General features: G+C 37.1%; 1 protein-coding gene and 1 long non-coding RNA gene across 9 annotated transcripts in view; one reads left to right on the forward strand and one right to left on the reverse strand.

Moving 5' to 3' along the window:
* The window catches only part of KPNA1 (karyopherin subunit alpha 1), a 69095-nt gene that overhangs the window by 3070 nt on the left and 42266 nt on the right, over positions 1–23759 (reverse strand). For all 8 annotated transcript variants that reach the window (XM_042955940.1, XM_042955937.1, XM_042955939.1 and 5 more), the window contains 9 exons: positions 22398–22492; positions 15781–15912; positions 14568–14656; positions 14129–14228; positions 13421–13584; positions 11995–12073; positions 7344–7469; positions 5647–5774; positions 994–1172 (listed from right to left, as the gene is read on the reverse strand). In XM_042955940.1, coding sequence (XP_042811874.1) covers positions 994–1172; positions 5647–5774; positions 7344–7469; positions 11995–12073; positions 13421–13584; positions 14129–14228; positions 14568–14656; positions 15781–15912; positions 22398–22492 — 1092 coding nt within the window. The remainder of the gene's footprint in view (positions 1–993; positions 1173–5646; positions 5775–7343; positions 7470–11994; positions 12074–13420; positions 13585–14128; positions 14229–14567; positions 14657–15780; positions 15913–22397; positions 22493–23759) is intronic.
* Positions 64–21993, forward strand: LOC122230213. The gene is made up of 5 exons (XR_006207343.1): positions 64–152; positions 1473–1633; positions 6503–6582; positions 15658–19285; positions 21085–21993. It is a non-coding gene; the product is annotated as an uncharacterized LOC122230213 (long non-coding RNA).

The raw sequence follows: 23759 nt of genomic DNA on the forward strand, positions 1-23759 counted from the left end.
TCTTTTACTTGCAGGCATAAGCAACCTAACCACTAAAGCAATACTGGAAATAAAAGGTAACACTGCTCAAAGGAAAAAAACATATACATATCCATGTTAAAAATATATACATCAAAATATTAATCGTTATCTCCATGGAGAAAGATCTCCAGGTAGAGGAACATTTTTTTTATATATATTTCAAAATGTCTTACACTAAGTGGCTATAGCTTTCATAAGCAGTATTTTTTATGGTAAAGTGTTAAAAATCATTTTGAAAACAATTCTGTATTATTTGATAAACTTGAAGATGAACATAACCTGTGATCCCTAATTCCAATCGTAAGAATAACCAAACCCTGGAGTAGTGGTTTTCAATCCCAGCTATACATTAAAATCACTTAGGGAACTAAAAGGTTAATGTACATTGCTAAACCAATGATTAATAGTTAAGACTGAGAGACTGGAAGAATGAAGAAGCCAAAAGGCAGTGACTCTTTAAGATCAAACTCAGAAACCTTTAGAGTCAGGAACACTTTAAGAACACAGGAACCTGTTGCAATGAGCACTGGGTGTTGTATGGGAACCAATTTGACAAATTTCATATCAAAAGAAAATTTTTAAAACACAGGAACTGAGAGGTGCAATTCAAAATTAGAACTGTAAATCTTGGAATAGAGTCAGGCATCATCTACAGTAGATACGGATGTTCTTAAAGGTTCAGATGGAAGAGTAAGAAATTTTCTTATTTTCTCTCAGTAAGAAAGAGTACGAAGGGCAAGCAGAGCCCGGGACCTGGGAAGATACTTAGAGCCCAGTGTTAAATGGCTAAATTATGAAGGGTACTCACTTCTCTTCACACTTAATGCATATTCTTTTCCAATTCTACATACTAAACATTATTCATAAGAGAACAAATTTTTCAAAGGAGTCTGCTGTCATGAACAGATGTGGACAAGCCAGAAATGCAAGAAGAAAAACAATTTCAGGACATTTAAAAACACTCTATCTTACCATAGGCTTCTTCAATCAAAGCACAGTAAGGGTTAATGCCAGTGCCATTCCTTTTGGCTTCTTGTTCTCCAAGCCTCAGGATATTTTCCAAACCATTTAGGGCAACCTGTACAATCTTAGAGTCCATGACTGTGAGGAGATCACAAAGTGGTTTGATACAACCGAGTTCTACGAGGTACCTAAATTAATACAAAGAACAATTTAGTCAAACAAGGCTTTCAATTTCATAAAGCTTTCATGAAATAAGTGGGTCATTCTCAACTGTAGAAATAAAAACAGGCACACCCATTCAACCACCCAAGCTACACTTTATCACAAATAAACCTACAAATAAATGAAAACTAGTTCTCAAGCACCATCTCCACTTTTTCCCCTCCACAATTATTGGACTCCAAGAAACTAGAACACCCTCTTTCTTTGAATATGAGCAACTTGTCAAAATAGTATACTTTTGACTGATTTCATTTTTGTTCCTGTAGATAACCACACCTCTGAAACAGGTGCTAAAGCCACCATGGGCCCAACAGGCCAGTTCTGTTTTGTATAAAGAACTCTTGAAACTCCAAGAAAACAAGTAACTGAATTTAAAAATCAGCAAAAGACCTGAACATACATCTCACCAAAAATATACTGATGGCAAGTAAGATATGAAAAGATGTTCAACATCATTATCATGTCATTAGAGGACTGCAAATTAAAACACTGATGCCACACCTATTAAAATGGCTAAAATCCAAAATGCTTGACAATACCAAATGCTAACAACAATGTGGGGCAACAGGAACTCTTTTTTTTATTGTTGTTGGCAGGAATGCAACATAGGATAGTCACTTTGGAAGACAGCTTGGTGGTTTTTTACAAAGCTTTTCATACAATCCAGCAATTGTACTCTGGACATTCACCCAATTGAGATGAAAACTGAGGTCCACACAAAAACCTGTAAACAAATGTTTACAGCAGTTTTATTCACAACTGCCAAAACCTAGAAGCAACCAAGATATACTTCCAATAGGCAAATGGATAAACTGTAGTATATCCAGACATGAAATATTAGTCATAAAAAATTATCAAGTCATGAGAAGACATGAAGGAAACTTAGACATGCTAAGGGAAAGAAGCCAGTCTGAAAAGATTCCACACTATATGATTCCAAATATATGACATTCAGGAAAAGACAAAACTTTTACAAAGACAATAAAAAAGTATAGTGGTTGCCAGGGATTTGAGGGGTGGGGGTACAGGAGTAGTGACGATAGGTGAAGCAGAGGGGATTTTTAGGGCAGTGTGACACTGTATGACACTACAATGGCAGAAAGAGGACATGTATTCACCAAAACCTATAGAATTGTAGAACACAAAAAGTGATTCTTAATATAAACTATGAACTTTAGTTAATAATGTATCTGTACTGGTCATTAACAAATGTAGCTCCACTAAATGTGAGAGGTTAACAGAAGACACTGCAGGGGAGGGAAGTATATAGGAACTCTGTACTATCATCTCAATTCTGTAAAACTAAAAATCTTCCTTTAAAAAGTCTTAATTTTTTTAAGTAAGTTCATACCATATTTAGCTTTATTATTTACTCAGGAATGAATTTAATAATAATATGTCTAACTTTATTTAAATGCTTACTGACGATTAAAGGCTATATATCTTATTAACAGAAATCAGGCTTAAAGCTATTTCTGACCATTTCTCCTTCCTTTACACCATAGTTTTGAGTCACCAAAACCTGTCAACCATTCCTTTAACATATCTGTATCATTCTCATTGTTTTTCTTAAAAAACAAAAAGCAAGCTTCTTTTGTGATTACGTTAGTTATAAATTTAGAAAACACAGAAAAACATACAGAAAAAGTACACAGAGATTAATCACTATTATGTTAATCTATTATATACCACTGTTGGTTCTTCTGTGTCCTAATTTTTATGAAAGGGGCACCCACCTACCATTTTCCCCATTTATCTTTGACTCTTCCCTTTCCTTGCTTATAGCCTGCCAACAAGTCCTACAGATCCTTCTTTCCAGTATCAGGATCTGTAACTCTTACTATAAGTATTATTTTAATCCTGGCCATCACTATACGCTAACTACACTAATGAAGATGTTAAGAACATCCAACTGCTCTTTCCTCTGCTCAAAATACTATGTTCTTTGTATTACTCTTAACACTAAAGACACTCAGAGTCTTCCCAATATACTAAGGCCTTCATCCCAGTTTCCAAAGCCCATCAGTTCCTCATCTTGCAGAAGAATAAACTATAGCAATATTGATTTGCCTCTTCCAATAACATTATCTGTGCACATTCCCTCACACTTCCCCTATTCTCTCTCCTCCCAAAATAACCAAATCTCTACCCAAATGGCGAGTTTCTTCTCTTTCATGAAACGTTCTCTAATTTAAGGCCATATTCTTTATCCCTCATAAAGGGATATCCTCTTAAGGGATATTCCTTATCCCTTAAGAACCAAGGCACATTTAGCATTTGATTATATTAACCTAAAATTATGGATTATTTCCAAGTTACTCTAATTGTTTCTTGCATCTAAATCTTGTCTACTCAATAAGAATAAGCAAAAACCACCCAGATGTCTTTTATTCGTTTATTTTCTGTAATTTGGACTGTAATATTTTTGTAATAATTTTTCAACTAACTCTTCATCTGTTTAAGAAGAAACTGCTAGGAGATTGATAATGAACTCCATTAATATTAAATAACTATGCTGAATTTTAAAAAGGAATAGTAGCCTTTTTACTCTTCCCTAACAGAGCAAAATAACCCTGAATAGTTTCTAATGAAATATACCACGGTATTTTAGAAATGTTTTATTTTTTTAATATTTATTTTTGAGAGAGAGCGAGACAGAGCAAAAGCAGGGGAGGTGCAGAAAGAGAGGAAGACACAAAATCCAAAGCAGGCTCCAGGTTCTGAGCTGTCAGCACAGAGCCCAACACGGGGCTTGAACCCTCAAACTGTGAGATCATGACCTGAGCTGAAGTCAGATACTTAACCCACTGAGCCACCCAGATGCCCCTAGAAATGTTTTAAAAATGTGTGTACAGTGTAGCCATTTCAATTAAGAAAACATGTATCTTCTACATTACTTATTACTGCCATTACTGGGATAAATGCCATTACCAGTAGTGGCATATTTATAATCATAGTACCCCAGAAATAGAATCTCAGGAGGTCGAAAAAAGCCTAATCTCATACAAAATGCTTCTGAAGACCACTTGAAATCTTCCTTGAAAACCCGTCCATTATGAACTTTACCAAAATAGCTACTTGCAAATGTACCTATTTAAATATTATTTAATGTAGTCTATTTAAATATTATTTCAGGTATAGTTATATTCTGTATCTAACCAATTCCTGAATTCCTAACAGAGCACTAAAAATTATAGTTAAGTGTGAACATTTAACCCACAAAGCAACAATATGAGTAGTTGTATTTTTCCTGATACTACATATGAGGAAGGGATTAGTACTTCAACACTTACTTGTTTTTTTTAATTTAATTTTTTTATTTTTAATGTTTATTTTTGAGACACAGACAGAGCATGAACGGGGGAGGGTCAGAGAGAGAGGGAGACACAGAATCTGAAGCAGGCTCCAGACTCTGGGCTGTCAGCACAGAACCCGAAGCAGGGCTTGAACTCACAGACTGTGTGATCATGACCTGAGCCGAAGTCGGACGCTCAACTGACTGAACCACCCAGGTGCCCCCAACACTTATTTGTAATCATCTTCCCCTCATTTGAATTCCCCATAAAGAAAGTTAAGGCAGACTAAGAGTCTAGGTTCCATTTTCCTCATCATTAATCTTTTTTTATCTGAAATACTGAATGCCCATAATTTAGCATTTAATTATATGATGTTCCTCTGAGGAATTGATTCCTGTCCATATTTATGCCTTCTCTAGCCATTAAGATTATAAGCCACCCAAGGAGTCATTTAAGTCTCAAGCTAATAGAGATCTCTCTCTATTGAATACTACAGGACCTCAGGAGACACTTGCCTCTACTAAATTTGGCACTTTATTCTAAGATAGACTTCTCTTTCAAGTCTGATCCAGTTCTATTAAGACTTCTAAACTAAAAATGGCAAAAATTAGGGGCACCTGGGTGGCTCAGTTAAGTGTCCGACTTCGGCTCAGGTCATGATGTCACAGTTCAAGAGTTCGAGCCCTGTGTCGGGCTCTGTGCTGACAGCTCAGAGCCTGGAGCCTGCTTCCAATTCTGTGTCTCCCCCCCTCTCTCTCTGCCCCTCCCCTGCTCACACTCTGTGTGTGTGTGTCTCTCTCTCTCAAAATAATAATAATAATAATAATTTTTTAAAAAATGGCAAGAATTAGGTACCAAGGTTAGATTCTTAAGGCTTCTACAAGTAACCTTCTAGACTACCTGTTTCTGACAAAAAAGCTCCAGAGTAGGCTAAAGCCACCCTATAAATACTAATATTGTCTCAAACCTCAACTATGCCTTACTTCTCTTATCCTGGAATTATTTCAGCAGGAAGGAATGGAAGAATTTGAGTCTAGTATGAAACTTAGAACAATCTTGCAAGAGATTAGCATAGAGCATTCATAACTAGTAGACATAATAATTTTTCCTTTGATTTACAAGATGCTACCTGGCTAGCACTTACTTGATCTGTTCAGCTGATCCTCCAGAAGTTGCATTTGTGATGGCCCAAGCTGCTTCTTTCCTTGTCCGAAACTCAGCAGTTTGTAATATACTAATGAGGGCTGGGAAAATGTTGGCATCTATCACAGTCTGAAATTTAAAAATTAAATGAAAAGGGAAATTACAAAACTTGCAAAAATTTCATGATACTAATTATAACTTTTTAGCTAGCTTCACTAATGACACGCCTCCCTCCTTTAAAAATTAACTAGAAGAAGTCCTCTCACCCCTGACCTTTCAACTGTACTTGGTACACTGATAACTCTCCCTGGAGTCTATGTTCTTATAATCTCCTAGTTTTCTGCCCAAGTTCTTTTTTCTCTTTGACTGTCCTCTCTCATTTCACCCACAGTAACAAATTATGGAAGTTCAATTTTCTGTTCCTCTGCTAGTCTCATTTCTTTCACAGCATCCAACTCCGACACTTGTGATGTAACCCTCCAGTCCTCACTTTTGGGTGCCCCAGCCCATGATAGCCAACAATCTGCTTTAGATCTGCTAATCATTTCAAACATATCATCTACCCTCTATATCAGGTCAGGTCTCCTCTCAAACTTCTTTTTGTATTTACAGAGGCTCTTTTTTGTATTTATTCTAAATTTCATCAGTCACTAAGTCTCTACAATCTCAATTTAAAACCTCCTGAGCCACCCTTTTCCTTCCCTTTTAGTACTGCCACAATCCTATTCCAACCTACCAACTCCCACCCAGATTACCAGCACAGCCTATAGTTAGGCAGAGTACTTTTACTCACCCCCTCTCATATATAAACACTAAAACAGTCTGCTTCACATTACTTTTTTCATGTTTCTCCTTAGCTCAAGAACCTAAAATGGGTTCGTATAATTTCCTATATCAAGAAACTGAGAAACTCTACATAAGACACGAACAGCAGCAGGTAATCAACTATCACTGAAATCCCGTTGTCAGTCCCTGGCAGCATCTGGGGATGCTTTCCTGATCAAGAACTCTATTACACTAGTGAAGAAAGTCAGCAAAGTTTAGTGGAAAGACACTTCATCTTGATCTGTCATTTACTAGGGGTTCCCTTGAACAAATCATTTTTCAGTTTCATCCTTAAATGAGAGTATTGGATGAGATAACTATCTCTATGATTCCCCTCCAATTAAAGTCCCAGAGGTCTGTGTTTTATCTTTTACAACCAGTTGTTCAGCCTTTCTCATGGCCTGTGCTGAACCCTTTGGCCCACTGCTTATCTTCCACATGGGTTACTCTCCCACCTAACAGAAGAACAAAATTAAAGGGCAGATAACCTTTTAGAGAAAAATGGGTCCCCAAAGGTTTTATGAAAAACTGAAGTTATGCAATAGATGAGGTCTGCTAGGAAAAAATATTTTACTTGGCAAGAGTAAAGCCAATCTATTTAGTATAAAGACCATCATAACATTTCAAAAATACAAGACACTCTCTCAGGTCTTGGCACATCATCAAATATTTAAGGCACAGGGAAAAACCAAGGCCAAAGTATAAGTTTCAAAAGTCTGTACAGTAGGATAAAAAAAAAAAGAAAATAGATAAAAATGTTGGAAGTTAATGGTCTGCAAGGCAATAATGGAAGAAAAAATGTAAGCCCAACAGAAAAAAACCTAAACCTTATCAATAAAAATAGAAGAAAAAAGACAGATGCTATGGGATTACCTGGATCTGTGCTCTATTTCCAGCTGTGATATTAGATATTGTCCAACATGCTTCCTTTTTGATAGATTCCTTTGGGCTACTCAGCAAATGCAATAAACTCTGCAGAGCTGAGCAATTCAAAATTACCTAAAAGGAAAAGTTTGAAACTTAATTTGTATTGATCCAGAGAGAAGTAAATCTTTAACTCATTTATTTTAGGAACAATATAGGCAAAGAAATAATGTCTCCCCTTGAAATTTTAGAAATAACTTTATATATGTAAAAGAATATTCACTGACAATAAGAATTCATTTCTAAGATTACCAAAGCAGTTCTGCTAGACACATTGTAACTGTACAACTGCTACTTCATAAGGTACTACAATGTATTAGTCCTTCACCTTCCTATCCCTACAGCATATTAAAAGGCTTTTGGGGGGCGCCTGGGTGGCGCAGTCGGTTGAGCGTCCGACTTCAGCCAGGTCACGATCTCGCGGTCCGTGAGTTCGAGCCCCGCGTCGGGCTCTGGGCTGATGGCTCGGAGCCTGGAGCCTGTTTCCGATTCTGTGTCTCCCTCTCTCTCTGCCCCTCCCCCGTTCGTGCTGTGTCTCTCTCTGTCCCAAAAATAAATAAAAAATGTTGAAAAAAAAAAAAAAAAAAAAAAAGGCTTTTGGATGTGTAAATATATGAAGTAGCCTCAGATTTTTAAGTCCTCTGATAACACTGTACCTGGCCGTCAATGAACAAATACATACTACATGAAGTACACCAGGTGCTTTAGAGGACACAAAGATAAAAAAGGATAGGACCCCAGCTATCCTGCAGCTTACAAAGGTGAAAGAGAGTGACAAACATACACGAAGGAGCTCTACTCTACCAAAACTAAATTATGAAGTTAAAATGATTGAAATAATCTGTGGTAGGCACAAGAATCAATCACTGAATAACTAACAGATATCTAGTCCAGAAACAAATGCGGGTATTTATAAGGAATTAAATATATAATAAAGTTTTCCTGAGGTTAACTGGTTGAAAAACATTTTTTTTTATTTTTGAGAAGAATTTTTAAAAAATTCTTAACCCATTACCAAATAAACCCACAACCAATTTAAAGAGTAAACATAAAAAAGACACCATAAAACAGAACTATCAGTATATAGCTGGTTTAGGGATAGTGAAGGACTTTCAAAGCATAAAAACAATGGAAGAAATTACAGGGGGAAAATTAAAATTTCATCAAATAGACATATTTGCATGTCAAAAAATACAAAATTTAAAATGCACACTATGTAATGCAAAAAAAATTTACAATAGATGAGATGGTTGCTGTCTTTAACATGTAAATTGTTAAGAGAAACTACAATTTTGATAGATTACCTCACAAGTAATGAAAGAAACGCAAATTAAAATAAAGCCATTTGTTGCCTATTAATACAGCTCAAAAAACACTAAAACTTGTGTTTAAAGAGGCACAATCTTGACAGTATAAAAGATATTACAAAGCCATTTTTTAAATGCCAAAGATGTGCTCTAGAAACTAAACACGTCCAAACACTGGGCGCCTGGGTGGTTCAGTCCTTCGGCTCAGGTCATGATCTCACAGTGAGTGAGTTCAAGCCCCATATCGGGCTCTGTGCTAACAGCTCAGAGCCTGGAGCCTGCTTCAGATTCTGTGTCTCCCTTTCTCTCTCCCCCTCCCCTGCTCATGCCCTGTCTCTCAAAAATAAATAAAAAAAATTTGTTTGGAAAAAAAAAAAAAGTCAAATAATAAAAAAAAATAAACCTGTCACAAGTTAAAGACCGTACTTGCAGAGTAATCATGAAAAAAGACTTCATGGGTGTGGGCAAACTGCCTTGAAACATGGATAGGATTTCATAAGCAAAGAAGAGGGAGGAAGGACACAGCAGATAAGAAACGCTGGAAACAAAAAAATGCTGAGACAAGCTACAACAAAGTACCAAAATAAGGAAAGAATAGAGCAGTGAGGATATTAAGCAAGAGTTCTGTACCCCTAAAATTAACAACAGGCTACAAGGAAGAATGAGACTAAAACTGTGAAGTACAAATCCTTTCAAGGTTCTAAGGTAATTAGACGTGGATACTGAAACACAAGGAATCAACAAGAGCTGGTGACTTGCTATACAAGGTGTGAGAGATGGAGACACCAAATAGGACTGCAAAGCTTCTAGTGGGAGTGAATAGTTACCTCATTAACTGAAATGGGGGGAAAAAATCAAGACCTGGAACTGGCTTTCTGGGGGAAGAAGATAAACTGAGAGAGACAAATGTGAGACATGCCAGCAGAAATATTTAACAGGCTACTGGAGACCCAGGAGTAAAACTTGAGGGACATCAGAAGTAGATGTATAGATACAGAACTTCATTCATTCAGTATTAAACACTGTGCCAGGAACTATTAAGACTGTACAGAAATACAAAAATGAACAAGATCAACACCGTTCCCCCCTCTAGAAGCTTACAATCTAGTGATTAGATAATTACAATACAGTGTGATAAGTGGTATGATGGATGAAACAAGAGGCGGCACACCTAACTTAAGTGAACATGGCTTCTCAGAGAAAAAAACAGTAACAGGAAGTCCTGAAGAATGAGATGACATTAGTGGCAGAGTGTGCATTAGTGTGAGCCAGTGGTTAAAAGCAGGGATGGGGATGCAAGCCTATGTCCTGAGCAGAGAGAAGCAAGCTTCTGTTAAATCTTAGTGCTGAATGTGGTCATAGCTAATTTAAGGAATAAACATGGCAGAAGCACAGAGCATGGTATGGGGAGGGAAAGAACCTTTTTTTGCATAGCAAATACAGTGAAATGGTTTAAAAATTCAGAAAGTATAATAAAGGACTATAGAGTTAAAAGCCTCCTTTCCATTCCGGTATGCCAGCAACCCAGTTCTCCAGAGACAACCAAGATTATTAGTTTCCTATGTATTCTTCTGGAGAATTTTTTATGCAAATATAATCAAACATACATATTATTTTTTTCTCTCCTCTCTACCTCCTTTTATATAAATACTAATATATCCACACACTATTCTGCTCCTTGTTTTTCTTTTTAAATGATATAACCTGGAGGTATTTCTTTTTTTTTTTAATGTTTATTTTTGAGAGAGACAGAGCACAAACAAGAGAGGGGCAGAGAGAGAGAGACAGACAGACAGACAGAATCTGAAAGACTCCAGGCTCCGAGCTGTCAGCACAGAGCCTGACATGGGGCCCGAACCCATGAACCATGAGATCATGACTGACCTGAGCCGAAGTCAGACGCTCAACTGACTGAGCCACCCAGGTGCCCCAACCTGGAGGCATTTCTGTATCAGTGCTTAAGGGCTTCCTCATTCTGTTGCACAGAATTCCATTAAAACTGGTGCCAGATTTTAAAGGATCTTAAACACCCTCAAAGGACAACAGAAGGCCATAAAAAGATTTTAGGTCAGAGAATGACATGATCAAATTTGCATTTTCTAAGCATCCTTCTGGTGATACAGGAATATAGCAAGAAATGCAAGGGATGAGTAGAGATGGCAGCTAGTGACTGATGACAGAGGTAGAAAACAGGGAAATAATCCAGCTAATGTCCAGGTTTTTGGATTGGTCAAGTGTTGGTGCCATTCACTGAGGTAAATAACAAATAAGCCAGAGGCCCCGATATACCAGGGAAAATAATGGGTTCCTTTCTGAAGCATAAATTTGAAGTAGATATTAGATTTGGAAGACACCTTTGAGTACAAATCCAAATTTTAGGGATTAGAAAAGTGAAGACATTAAATGTCTTCCACCTAAGTCAGAGCTGGTTAAGAAAGATTTATGGCTAAAATCTTATTCTCAATTCTCAATCAAGCTGCACCAGGGTGATAGGTGAAGTTATAAATAAAATCAATGAATAATTATCCCCTCCAGGGGATAATCCCACAAACAAGAAAGAACAGGAAAAGGAGCGTGCTAAGAAGTGGTTTGTGAGACAGGAGACTCAAAATAACTGGAACACCAAAGAAGCCTAGGAAAAGAATTTTAAAGACAATGCCACTGCATCAGAGAGATCAAGAACAAGCCACTGTGAATGACACATCTTGATACAGAGGTTGAATAGAATGGCAGTGACATTAAGAACAAGGAAAGAAGGGGCACCTGGATGGCACAGTCAGCTGAGCGTCCAACTCTTGGTTTTGGCTCAGGTCATGATCTCAGGGTCATGAGATGGAGCCCTGCATCGTTGCTGAGCATGGAGCCTGCGTGAGATTCTCCCTCTGCCCCTCCCCTGCTTGTTCTCTTTCTCAAAAAAAAAAAAAAAAAAAAAAAAAGAACAAGGAAGAATCCTCCTCACATAGGAGATTTAGCATGCACAAAAAGAAGGAAGCTATCAGAGAGGAGATGAAGATGACAGAGAAAGGCTGCTACTGGAGGCTTCAGATGCTCACAAGAACCACTTCAAGTAGTAGTGGGAAATAAACCTAACTAAAGGGAACCCAAAATTACTCCAAGAAACAGACAAGATAGAGACAGTGAAGGTACTACAGGAGCTGCCTAAGGCAACATTTTTGACAAACATTAATGAAACTCTCCCCAAAAACATGGAGTTAAATACTGTAATAGAAACATAATCACGGGGTTCAATGTACTGTTTCTGAAGGGAAACAGTAGTCACCACTTATTCATACCTGGGTCTGAATATCATCGCCTGTGACAATGTTTCCCACAGCCCGCAAAGCAGGAGAAACCACTTTATAATCATTATGCCTGCAACCATAAAAAGAAATATCAATGCAAGAGTTCTAGCCTTAGTCTCTTTTCCTTAGGGCTGAAATCCAAACCAAATAATGTAACATGATGTTAGAGCAGAAAGGTACCTACGGTAGTTGTTAAGAGAACCCTAGGAGGATGGGTTTCGTATATCCCCTAGAGGAATTATCTTTCCCTTTATTTAGCACTTTTGGATAAAAACTACAAATCTTTCCTAATAATCTTTCCCAGGTATTTCATCACCTGGATACCAAGATTTCCCTCTCATTCTTGAATACAGTTTTCACTGCCTCAGAGTTGAAAATGTGCCAACAGATGAACTAACTTAAAAATGAGAGCCAGGCTCCACACTTCAAAGAGTGAACTCTTTCTATTAAACCTCAGCCAACTTACCAGTCAAAAATATACTCTCCATGAAACCCTGTACATATGTGAAAAAAGCTTATTGAAAATCTTAACTTCAGGTTAATATGCTTTAACTTCCCTTAAAAATTCTCTTTTCTTTTCCCTTTAACGAGACTGATCACTCTTCTCAAAACTTGGCCATTTCTCTCACATTTATTTTAGGATCTGATGACTAAAAAGAAATGGTTAAAATACACCATAATCTAGTGACTAAAGAACATAAAAGGTTACTTCCCAGGTTTTGAATGCTGCACTTCTGCCTCGTGCAGCTTCATCTGCCTTTAATTCATAACAGCATTATGCTGTTCATCTGTACTCAGTTTGTGGTCAGCTGTACTCTCAGAGTTTTGTATTCTGCACATTAAACTCATCTGATGCATTCCACATATCACATTTGGGGTAATGTCTCCTTTCATCTACTTTGTACTTCAATTAAATTTCATGTGGCTAGTAAATGTACCATTTCCCCATTATGTTATCAGTCTAATTTTTTCTTCTAAAGAACTGTCTAAAAATTGGATTAATACAGCCGTAAATTGTTTACACAAAGGCATCACAAGGAGATACAGCAAAATAAAATTCAGAGTCTAACACCAGTCTAGATTAAGCTCTAAATGAGACAGAAAGATAAGGAATGACTTTTAGTGGCAATATGCCTTTCGCTATCTATCCAGGGGTTGGTCTCAGGTTATTTATCACTAACTGGCATTACACAGAGTTTTCCAAATGTTCCCGCTGAAGGACTGCTCATAACAAAAGGGTGAGCAGTTCTTTATATAAGCCTCAAAACAAACAGATTTGACATCAATATAAGTTACAAAAGAGAGCAGCCCAAAGCCCAATAAATTAGTACAGTGTATTAATTAGTATTTACCAGCATTTAGAAACTAATAAACTAACATAAGGACAAAAGAACAGACACACTTTAAGATATCTTACATCAACAACTCCACAAGTCTCCTACAGACTCCTGCATCAATGACAGCTTGAATTTTATCATTGGGTCCATCAGATAGATATGAGAGGGCCCAGCAGGCATCAGCCAGTACATCAGTGTCACTGACAAATAGCAACCAGGAAAGCACATTCAGGCAGGGGGAAACCTGTAAAGGGAAGATGACATGATAATGAAATTCAGTGGAATAAAAGCCAGAAGTGAGGTGAGAAATTCCAAAAGGCAAGCAGCACACACTTGGTAATTTCTGGGGTGATTAATACTTCTAGAAATGGAGTAACAAGTGGCCAAGTGGCATTTCCATCTTTGGGAATGCTGAGACCAAGGAAAATAATTTCAGAGACTGAAGTATATACCAGTTCTCAGAATGAGATTCCTTGTTGAAAAACACTCTTTGTGGACCAAAGAAGCAAAGACATTTTCACAAGTGCTAAAGCTAATAAATTGTGAATTTTACTGTGCTATAAACAAAAATTGCCGGGTTTTAAGATTAATTCAGAGCTAATTTTTACAATGAAAATTTATCCCAAATTAACACAGAAACAAAAAGCCCTATTTCTGTAGAAACAGATAAAATTCTAACATTTTAAATTTTATGCAAAATTACCAATCTTTCTGTTCACATTAATATTTGTTGCTACACTCTTTTAATTGTACTTTTTTCTGCCCATTTCCATAAGCCTAATCCTTACCTTTGCAAACTCTGGAGGTGGACTTTTCCCTCTACAGAGATTAGACAAAGCCCATACTGCATTCCGCGTCATGGTCAGGCGGTTTTGCTTTGAAAATAACCTATAAGCATGATGATACAATGGTAAACTATATAATAGACATTAATTATCTGATAGCATAAGATAAGTACTAAATCATTTAATGCTACTCATAAACACGTCTTTAAATAGCTTTTCTCCAGAAAATAAAGCTGAATTAATTCTAACAGCACTAATTCAGAATACTGGCACTGGAGTAAGCTAGAATGCCTGAAGAAATGACCTGAACAAGTTAATAAGAAAGTATCTGTAATGAAAAAGAACAATGGAAATTTCAAAATGATTTCTAAAAATGCACTGCTTCCTGAGGAACTTTCCATATTTTTACTACTCAAAAAAAATAGTAAGAATAGAAACTTACTGCAAAAGAGGGGGGAGAATATTGCAGTCTAAGACATAGTCCCTGCACATGGTACTATCTCCAGCAATGTTGCCAAGAGCCCAGACTGCCTGTGAAAAAATTACTCATTAATGACAGGTTGTACAGAATTCTCTCAGATGCCAAAATACCACAATAACTCTTTACAAAATTATATGGTAGCTAATCAACGTACACACTGACATTATGAACATTTCTAAGTTCATTATCAGGGAATCAAATGAAATAGTTGTGGGACTGGGGGAAGATGATCAGTAATATTATAAAGTATACATGTGAACACTCAGGGTATAAGTTTATTAAATAAAGGAGGAACCAACCAGTTCTTATACATATTTTTTATCTCAGGGGACTCCCCACCACCAAAGTAACCTTTCATATAGCCCTTAATACAGAGCAGAGGTTCAAATGGCTTATTCAGTGGATTAAAAATGTTATCTTAAGCTTATTTACAAAAGAAAGCAATGAACAAAGAATCAAAGAATGTAAGAGCATCAAAATGCAGAAAGCTATTAAACTTTTGGGAGGAATATATTGTCTTTGACTGTGATAATGGTTCCACGGGTATATACCTATCTTAAAACTTTTAAATTGTACATTTTAAATATATGCTGTTTTTTGTATGTAAATCATACCTCAATTAAGCTGCAGAAGAAAATCATACTCATTTAGCAGTGATTTATATTTATGAATTTGATAAAGTTGGCGGTAATAAAAAATTCCTGTTTTCTAGGTCTTTTTCTGCATGAAAGTGGCAAAGACCTGCTACTTACTAGAGATCCCTACAAGTAAAAGCCCAGTGACTGCTTGCATGTTCTAAAAAAGTATACAGGGCTTAGGGCGCCTGGCTGGCTCAGTTGCTGGAGCATGCAAGTCTTGATCTCAGGGTTGTGAGTTAAAGCCTCCCACTGGGTGTAGAGATTACTTAAAGATAACATCTTAAAAATGATAATAATATAAAAAGTATATAGGACTTTAAAAATTTCAGCGTTGGAAGGGGAAGGAAAATGGTTTTATGAATCCAGAAGAAATTCTGCCTACATTCACTATGGTATTTTCTATTTTGGTTTAGATTTCTAGAACACTCCTGTGATGAACCATGGCTTGTCATGGTGGTAAAACTGAGGCCCTGAATGTAAGACCAAAGGAAAAAATGGTATTCTTTGACCTGCTTTTCTTTGCTTCATTTTTTTACCTGCTCCTGGACATCTTCAAACTCTGAGCTGAGCAACTCTATGAAGATGGGCACAGCTCCTGCCTGAATCACAATCCGGGTCTGAAGAGAATTTCCTGAAGCAATATTTGTCAGTACCCAAGCTGATTCAAACTATAAAGATAAAAATAATTTTATTATCTTATTAGCATTTAATAGCTTGTTTTTAGCTATAACAATAAGGTTTTCTGTACATGAAGAAAAGAATCTGAAATTATTTGCACATAATCAGATGGATTCTGTATTAATTTTAAATGGAGAATTCCAGTAGAAATACTTCAGACTACAAGAATATTCAGGAGGTCAGAGTAGAACTGACATAAGACCATGAATGGAATGAGGGACTGCTTCATATGCTGACATGAATGATCTCCCAAGATATGAATGAGAAGAAAAGTGTAACGGTGTACATTAAGATAGTATCATACTATATTTTCTAACAGGGTTAAGAAGGAATATATGCATTAGTTTAGTTATTGCACAGAGTATCTCTGGAAGGATACTATAAGAAACTGCAGGAAGTAAATACTTGTTACCTACATGGAAAGGCAGGGGTGAAAGGGAAATCTCATAAAACCTTATGTACCTTTTGGATTAAACCATGTATATTATCTAATAAAAAATAAAAGTAAATAATTTCTATAGGATAAGCAAAGTGTAAAGGGGAGAGGATGTTAATGTAAAATGTGCCAGATACAGGCACAGTAAAAAAGGCAAAAGATATTTTAAGTAATAAGTAGGCCAAAAGGAGTTAACTGGTATACAATTAATAGAAATGGCAACTTCAGAGCGTTAAGAGCTTCTGACAAATGAGAAGCCTCCAAACAAAGGCACAGAGGTTAAAACTTTTTTTTGAGAGCATTCTTAAAGTTAGGTAAACTGAAGATATGAAGGAAATTATAGCCAACAAAAAGTACAGCATTTTACTAATCTGCCCATCTCTGTAGTAATTTGACTCTCTGGCCTAATATGGAGAAATCCAAGAATGACTCCTGAAATTCTATTTAAGAGTTCTTATTAAACTTTAGTTTTCTTTCCTTCTCCTGTTCTGTCTTCTACTTATCCTTAAATGAAGCACATATGCAAAAAAAAATCAGTGGTATGTCCCTTGAAAGGGAGAGCAAAAAAGTCATTGAAAAGTGGAGCTGTGACTCTTCTAAAGCTTTTGGGTCAACTGAAAGGCAGTTGTCATATGGAAAACAATCATCCATCATTGGGGTTTGGGGAAGGAGGCAGAAGACAAGGAAGACAATCTGATTGGCATAGTCCAAAGCCATGTGAATGCTAGCAAATTCACAGCAGAACACACTTAAAGGAGACATTACAAGAAACCTATAAATGTGACATACGCAAGTGAGACACAGTATAGTCTAGTAGCCTAACGGGACAATGATATCACAGTAAGCAGAAGGCCCAGGCTAGGAGCACCACAATTAAAGGGACAATATTTTCTTTTTGGTAACTTTGTTATAAGAGAAGTTCAACAGATTCCTAAACACTTGAACATCACAAAATAAAAATCCCATCATATATCACCTCCATAATTAAATCACTCTTGAAACCAGTGCTGAATTGAAACTTTGCATTTGTTCAGTACTTTGTATTATGAAAGCATTACTCACATACTCCTGTGTTCCTCACAACATCCCAGAGAATTCTGGCTTTTGTGGTTTATGAATGAGGAAACTATCAGAAAAAGGTCCAACAATCTAATGATCTGCGTAATGTTACACTGCCATTCAAAGAGGACTTGATTACCGTCTCCTGATCAAGTATGCTTATGAAGCCCGGCCACTCCCTTCACTCTGACACACACCTGTAACACTGACAAGAATCTTTCAATTGCTTGGAGTTTTGGTATCTAGGGCAAGAAATTTCAAATAACAGTATGCCAGAGATACACGCCAGATTATTTAGGGGATGCTAAAAAAGAGAACAGTTCACCTAGTTTCTTCTGCTTTCTAGGAAAACTAACTAGCAGAGTTAAAACTGATTAAGAGAGACAGATGATGTGAATACAAAAGCCAAAAGCAAGCCTTCCTACCAGGCAGCAAGCTCCAAGTTTAACAAAGAGTTGTCAGATACCACGGAGACCAGTCAAAGTAATGAAAACTGTGAGGAAAAAGCAGTGTGTAGAGAATGAGTAAGATCAGCACACATACCGATCCATATTAAAGAGAAAACAGACTGCAGTGAGATTTTGATGCAAATGAAATAACAGCAACCTGAGTAAAGGATTATTAAAGAATTATCAATGAGAAAAAATCAGAATACTAACTGCTGCAAGACTTCAAACTGCTATCTGCCTGTTGATGTTTAGTATCAAAGGTCTTACAAGAAATGAGAGGGAATTTCAGATGCTACTGAAAAGAATGAAATGGAGAAGCAAAACAAAATAGAGTGAAAATGATTAGAAAAATGGAGAATAAGTGAATAACAGGCTAAACACAGATGGGAGAAAATTGGCAATTAGGATATCTCAGCAAAAGAAGAACGTACCAGAATTACCTTTATTACTAAGAAGTACACAATAATGATAACCTCTGAAAGCAAAATTCAAGGCCTCCCTTGGTAAGAAGAGAAATCGGAAAATACCAGGGACAGAGACACATGAAGATGATCAACAGAACCAGAGGGGCGACTGAAAATCGTGTTTGTACATGAATAAAGCATTCTCTCTCTCTCACGCACACACAGTGATTACTCTGACGTTTACCCTGTAAAAACTCATCAAGCTATATTTACGCCACTTTCTATGCCCATCTGTGTATTTGTGTGCTATGTACATATGTAGGAATGAGAAAGAGGAGGGAGGGAGAAAATTCCCCCCAGCATACAGGCCCTGTTAAAGTGCTGGAAGAAACAACTTTCAAATGTGTTTAATATGTATGTTTGTAAAAAACTGGTTGTACTTCAAACTATGTAACATCTCTTTGAGTACTGCCATCATTTTGTTGTTGTTGTTAATGTTTCGGCCTTGGGTCCCATATTAGAATCTAACGTGAAAGAGAGCTGTGAAATGTGGAAGTCCTGTTGCAAAAATGACTGCATAAAGTTATGATAGAAATGGCCAGGAAAGGTAATATAAGTAACCGTGAAACTCAAAACATCAGTAACATGATGAATACAATCTAAGAAATGGCATCACTTAAGTAATAAGCAGTAGCCAAAGTACCTATAACCCTTACTTCCTCTTTTTGCTTTAAACTACTATATTCTTAGTGTTCTAAGAATGGTACCATGCAAGGAAAACTACCTGTCATGCTGTGATTGCTTAAAAATTATCAGTCCACTATTACTTTTCACTGTCCAGACTTGCTAAATAAGGCTACAGTTGAAATCTGAAGGACACACTGAAGATTTGATACTTTCTCTCTTCCCTTTCTCAGTCTCTACCTTCTGGTGCTCAGTTCCTTAAATAAGGAAAATGAGAATCCAAAGCTGAAGTACTTCTGACCTCCTATCAAGTTTCCCACTCCAGGTTGAGGTACGCCTGGTTCCCTTTCTCCATTTGGATCAGGACTCTGTTGCTGGCCACTTTGCCGGGTCCACTCTGGTTCCTAGCAAATGCCAGGCTCACCTGGAGAGCAAGTGAAAAGAGAGGCTCACATCAGAAAAATAAACCCAGATATCAAACTCTGCAGAGAACAGTGCCTGAGTCATCTGAGCAACCTTTTAAAGAAAGGTAGAGGGATCAATGAGGATGGGAAAAGGCATAGGAGGATGAAGGCTTACTGCAGTTTATCACATTAAGCTTTTACATGGGACAAGAAAAGCAAAAATGGGGAAACTAAACCAATTTCATTTCAATTTACAATTTTAAGAGGAGTACCTAATGAATGCAACTAGGTTGCAATTTCCTTATTTCTAGCTGTTTTCATACTAAGCTTCTGTAAGAAGGTTTCAGAATGCAACATCTCAGCACTGCAAAGGACAGTACAAACATGCTGGGCCTGGATTCAAAAACCAAACAAAGTGGGCCCAGGGAATATACCATAAGGCAGACCAATCGCATATCAAAAGTTCAAGTATGTCTGAGGCTTACATGTCACCGAGCTTGAGAATGCTCTTAGGGAGATGAAACTATGTTTCCAAACTCCTAGATTCCACCCATGTTCACCTTGTTTGAAAGCAAAGGAGTATCTGGGAAGCACTGCCCAAAGCAGGCATTTTCATCTCCCTGGTGTGAGGTACCTCACTGATTTGGGCATAAGGAGAGCCAAAATGTAAGTGAAAAGAGACTTCACTAGGATTCACAGTTCTGTATCTATAGAAAGAAGGGATTAAGTTTGTCCACTTGGTTTATCAGTGAGTTTAGCTATAATTATGACCATATATTATTACTCTCTTTCTGGAAGAGAAATGGCAGAAGCCACATTCCAAAAGCACACTATTCAAATTTCTAGTAAGTAGACATACTACCAGGGACAACTTCCATCCTAGTGCTAAGAAGATAAAGGAAAGAGTACCCTCTGAGCTGCCCAGAGCACGTCTACTTATGTGAGCACGAAGCCTCCTGGCTCTACGGTCTCCTTCAATATACTTGCTCCTCCTGCTTCTGGAGTGGTTGACATTACCCACTGCCCACACTGGAGAGAATACCATGTTGTACTTAAAACGTACACCGAAGAAAAGCTGAAGATGATGACCTTTATATAATAAACAGCTGGTTATCTCTCAGAGTCTTTGGACAGCTAAGTTGAAAATCATGAGGTGGTCACTTCCAGAGGAATGATTTCTCAATCTTTCAGCCTAATTATTAGTTTGCACAAGGGTGGAATCTGAGAATTTAGATAGACGCAAATTAGAGATTCTTCAGAAGATCCAAGCTCTAGGATTAGAATCACAAATGATGTAAAATTTACATGTGTTAGCCAGGAGAGGGCACTAAGAGGACATACTGCACTCTTTAGGGAGTACTGGAGAACATGGAGATGTGGAAAGACCCATTTCTCTTTTTTCATCTTAGGCCTTCATTTATACACATTAAGAAACTAGACATCTGTGACCACCTATTAAAAACTGCTCAATCCAGGAGTAAATTCATGATCTCTGAACTACTCTGTCAGAGGATATAAACATGAACAAAATGATAATCTTCCCTACCTCCCTCTTCCTACAAAGCTTTTTCAAATGATAAACTGCAGTAAGGCTCTTCATTTGGTCCCTCTGGTTCTCTTGGCAGGTTGCTTAGGGCTCAGGCTTGGTACTCTGCAGTGTTGGTTGTCTGGATTTCCTTTTTTTTTTTTTTTTTTTCTGATAAAAGTCTCTTTCCTTGCTCTCTAGGTGAACCTGATTATTTTTCAGGTGTCCGATGATCCTGGCCTTAGATGGGGACCAGAATTACAATCCAAGAGGCAGCCACCAAAACAGAATCCTAATTCAAATGAACTTGGGGATTAGTCAGTGTCAAACTGGAGAAGAAAAACTGATGGGACATTGAAGTACTCTACCTTTTCTGGATTTCTTGTTTTTCTTCTGGAAATAACTCATCACCGCAACAAAGAGAGTAAGAGGAGGAGAAAGTCGGGATGGGAGGAAAGGAGAGAAAATATCAAGACAAGGCATCAAGTTTTATGAATTACCTACAATCCTCTGGAGAGTAAGGAACCTGGGGACAGAGGTTATTATCATTTATAAAAATGTCCCCCTCCCTACAGCCTCAGAGAATAAGGCAAAAGCAGACAAGAGGGTGAAAGTTACCTTTACGATTAACTTGTTATTGTCAGATATACTTGGAAAATTAACCTCATTTTGTGATCCACTTTGTACCTAACCAATTTTTATAGTTGCAGAGTCTTTCTAAAGGGCCAAGCCCTTCAGATTAGATCCTATAAGTGAGAATTTAGATATCACAGGTATTGGTTAAAGAATAACACAGAAACTGATTCAATTGGTTACTCCAAGGAAGTACAGCTACTGAAAAATTGCCAGTCTACTAAAACTCCAACTTTATTCAGGGAAAAAAAAAAAACCCAAAAACAGTATTTAAAAATTTCTAGATAACTCCCAGGACGAGTCAGTTGACAGGTGGTTCTCTTTACTGTGAAAACTATCCAATCCAGAAGTTGCAGAATTTCCTCTTAGAACCCCTATATAATACAGTACTGACAGACTAAATTAACACAGCAGGAAGCATGGAGATTCATAAGGCTATCTCCCTGGAAACTCTTCAGGGGAATGGGAAGGATTAACTGGGACCAGGATTGGGGATTACTGAGTCTAACCTAGCCCATGTTACACAGCCCTGACAAAGCCGACCAATGTAATCTAAAAATCTTCCAAAACCAAATTTTATGTAGCCCACACTTAGATTCTTATAGTGACTCTTCAACTGCAAACGATTCCCTATTAAATGTTATCCACAATCATCATAAAATAATCTTCTTCATGATAAAAATCACATGAATTCTAAAGAGTAAAACCAAGGGCCTAGATGTTGACAAAGCTATCAAAAGCAGCTTGCAACGTGGTTGTCAGGAACATCATATCAAAAACGAACCCACTGTATAAATTAACCTAAGTAACAAAGCTGTATATAAAATGTAAGTTTGTAAAGGGATTTAAAATATGAGGCAAGAAATGAAAATGGTTCGCACCTGCAGTGTACAATTCTCTTTTCGTTTGAGGAACTCCACAAACCTGGCCACTACTCCCGGTGTGCTGATGACTTCATCAATAGGAGGATTAGGTTCTGTCTCCCCATAAAATAAAAGGAAAGAAGAAAATAATTCTTTCATTTCAATCCAAGGAATTTATGAGCTCAAATTTACTTCATAATATCCCTCCCTCCATTTTAGCATCTCTTTCATGTTGGAAATCTAAGAAATAAAATGTAAAATTCTAAATGTAAAATGGAGCGCAGTCACTTTGAGACTAGGGTAGCTCAAAAGGTTTCACAATAAAGTACACATTAACATGGAAATGATGGGCAGAATTCTCAAAAATTAAAGCCATTGCTTCTATAATTTTAGAAAACTTAAGAAAGTAGGGGGGAAAACATCCAAAGATGACCACTGTTATTATTTCAGAATTCTGCCTTCTAGCCCCTTCTCTGTAGATGGGGTTTTACTCTAAAAAGAAGTTGTTTTAATAAACTGGATTAGGTGACTCTGCATGTGCCTGCAGGATTTAATTTTACAACTGCAGTGTTAAATAGGAGCCAGAAAGAATTCATTAAGGATGACTTGCCAACTTAATCTCACTTTTCATTTATGACAACAGAGTATTTTATAAATGAAATCATTTGGTAGAAACCTGTTGGGTTAACAGAAAATGTCCTAAACAATCAACATGGTAATTTCAGCAAGAGATTTGACAAAGTTCTTGATGACATTCACAGAGCGATGCAAGAAAAATGACAGATTATAGTACTAGTAGGGATTCTTAGACAAGTCCAAAGCTTTAATGAAACAAAGGTGACTAATGGTTCAATGTTAATTTGGAGAGCGCTCTGATGACCTGTTCTTTGCCTGGTTCCACAGTTTTATCAACTATTCAGGTAGTACAAATAAATTTGATGATTATAATAAAGATGAAGTAGTTAAAATGCTAGATTACAGAAATAACATATAGGAAGAACAACAATAAGCTGAAGTTTGCAATAAAACGACAGGGATAAAGCAGGATTTAGCAACTGAAATTTATAAAAATATTTTTAAAAATCTACATGACTTCACAGATGAATCCTAAAACACATGTGCATGAAAAGAAGTTCTATGGGAGTTTGGATGGCTGCAAATACAGTGAACCATTACTGTGCCATGACTACCAAAATAACTGCTGCTGTTATCTTGGAGTACATTACTGGAACGTACAGTCCTAGGACAAGGAAGGCAATCTGTCCCCTCACCTTAGGGTAACGAGAGCACATCTGAAGTACTATATTCTAGTTACCACATTTTTTAAATGTTTATTTATTTCGAGAGAGGGCACGCACACGCATGTGTGCCAGGGAAGGG

The sequence above is a fragment of the Panthera leo genome, chromosome C2, assembly GCF_018350215.1.
Source record: "Panthera leo isolate Ple1 chromosome C2, P.leo_Ple1_pat1.1, whole genome shotgun sequence".
Taxonomy (NCBI): domain Eukaryota; kingdom Metazoa; phylum Chordata; class Mammalia; order Carnivora; family Felidae; genus Panthera; species Panthera leo.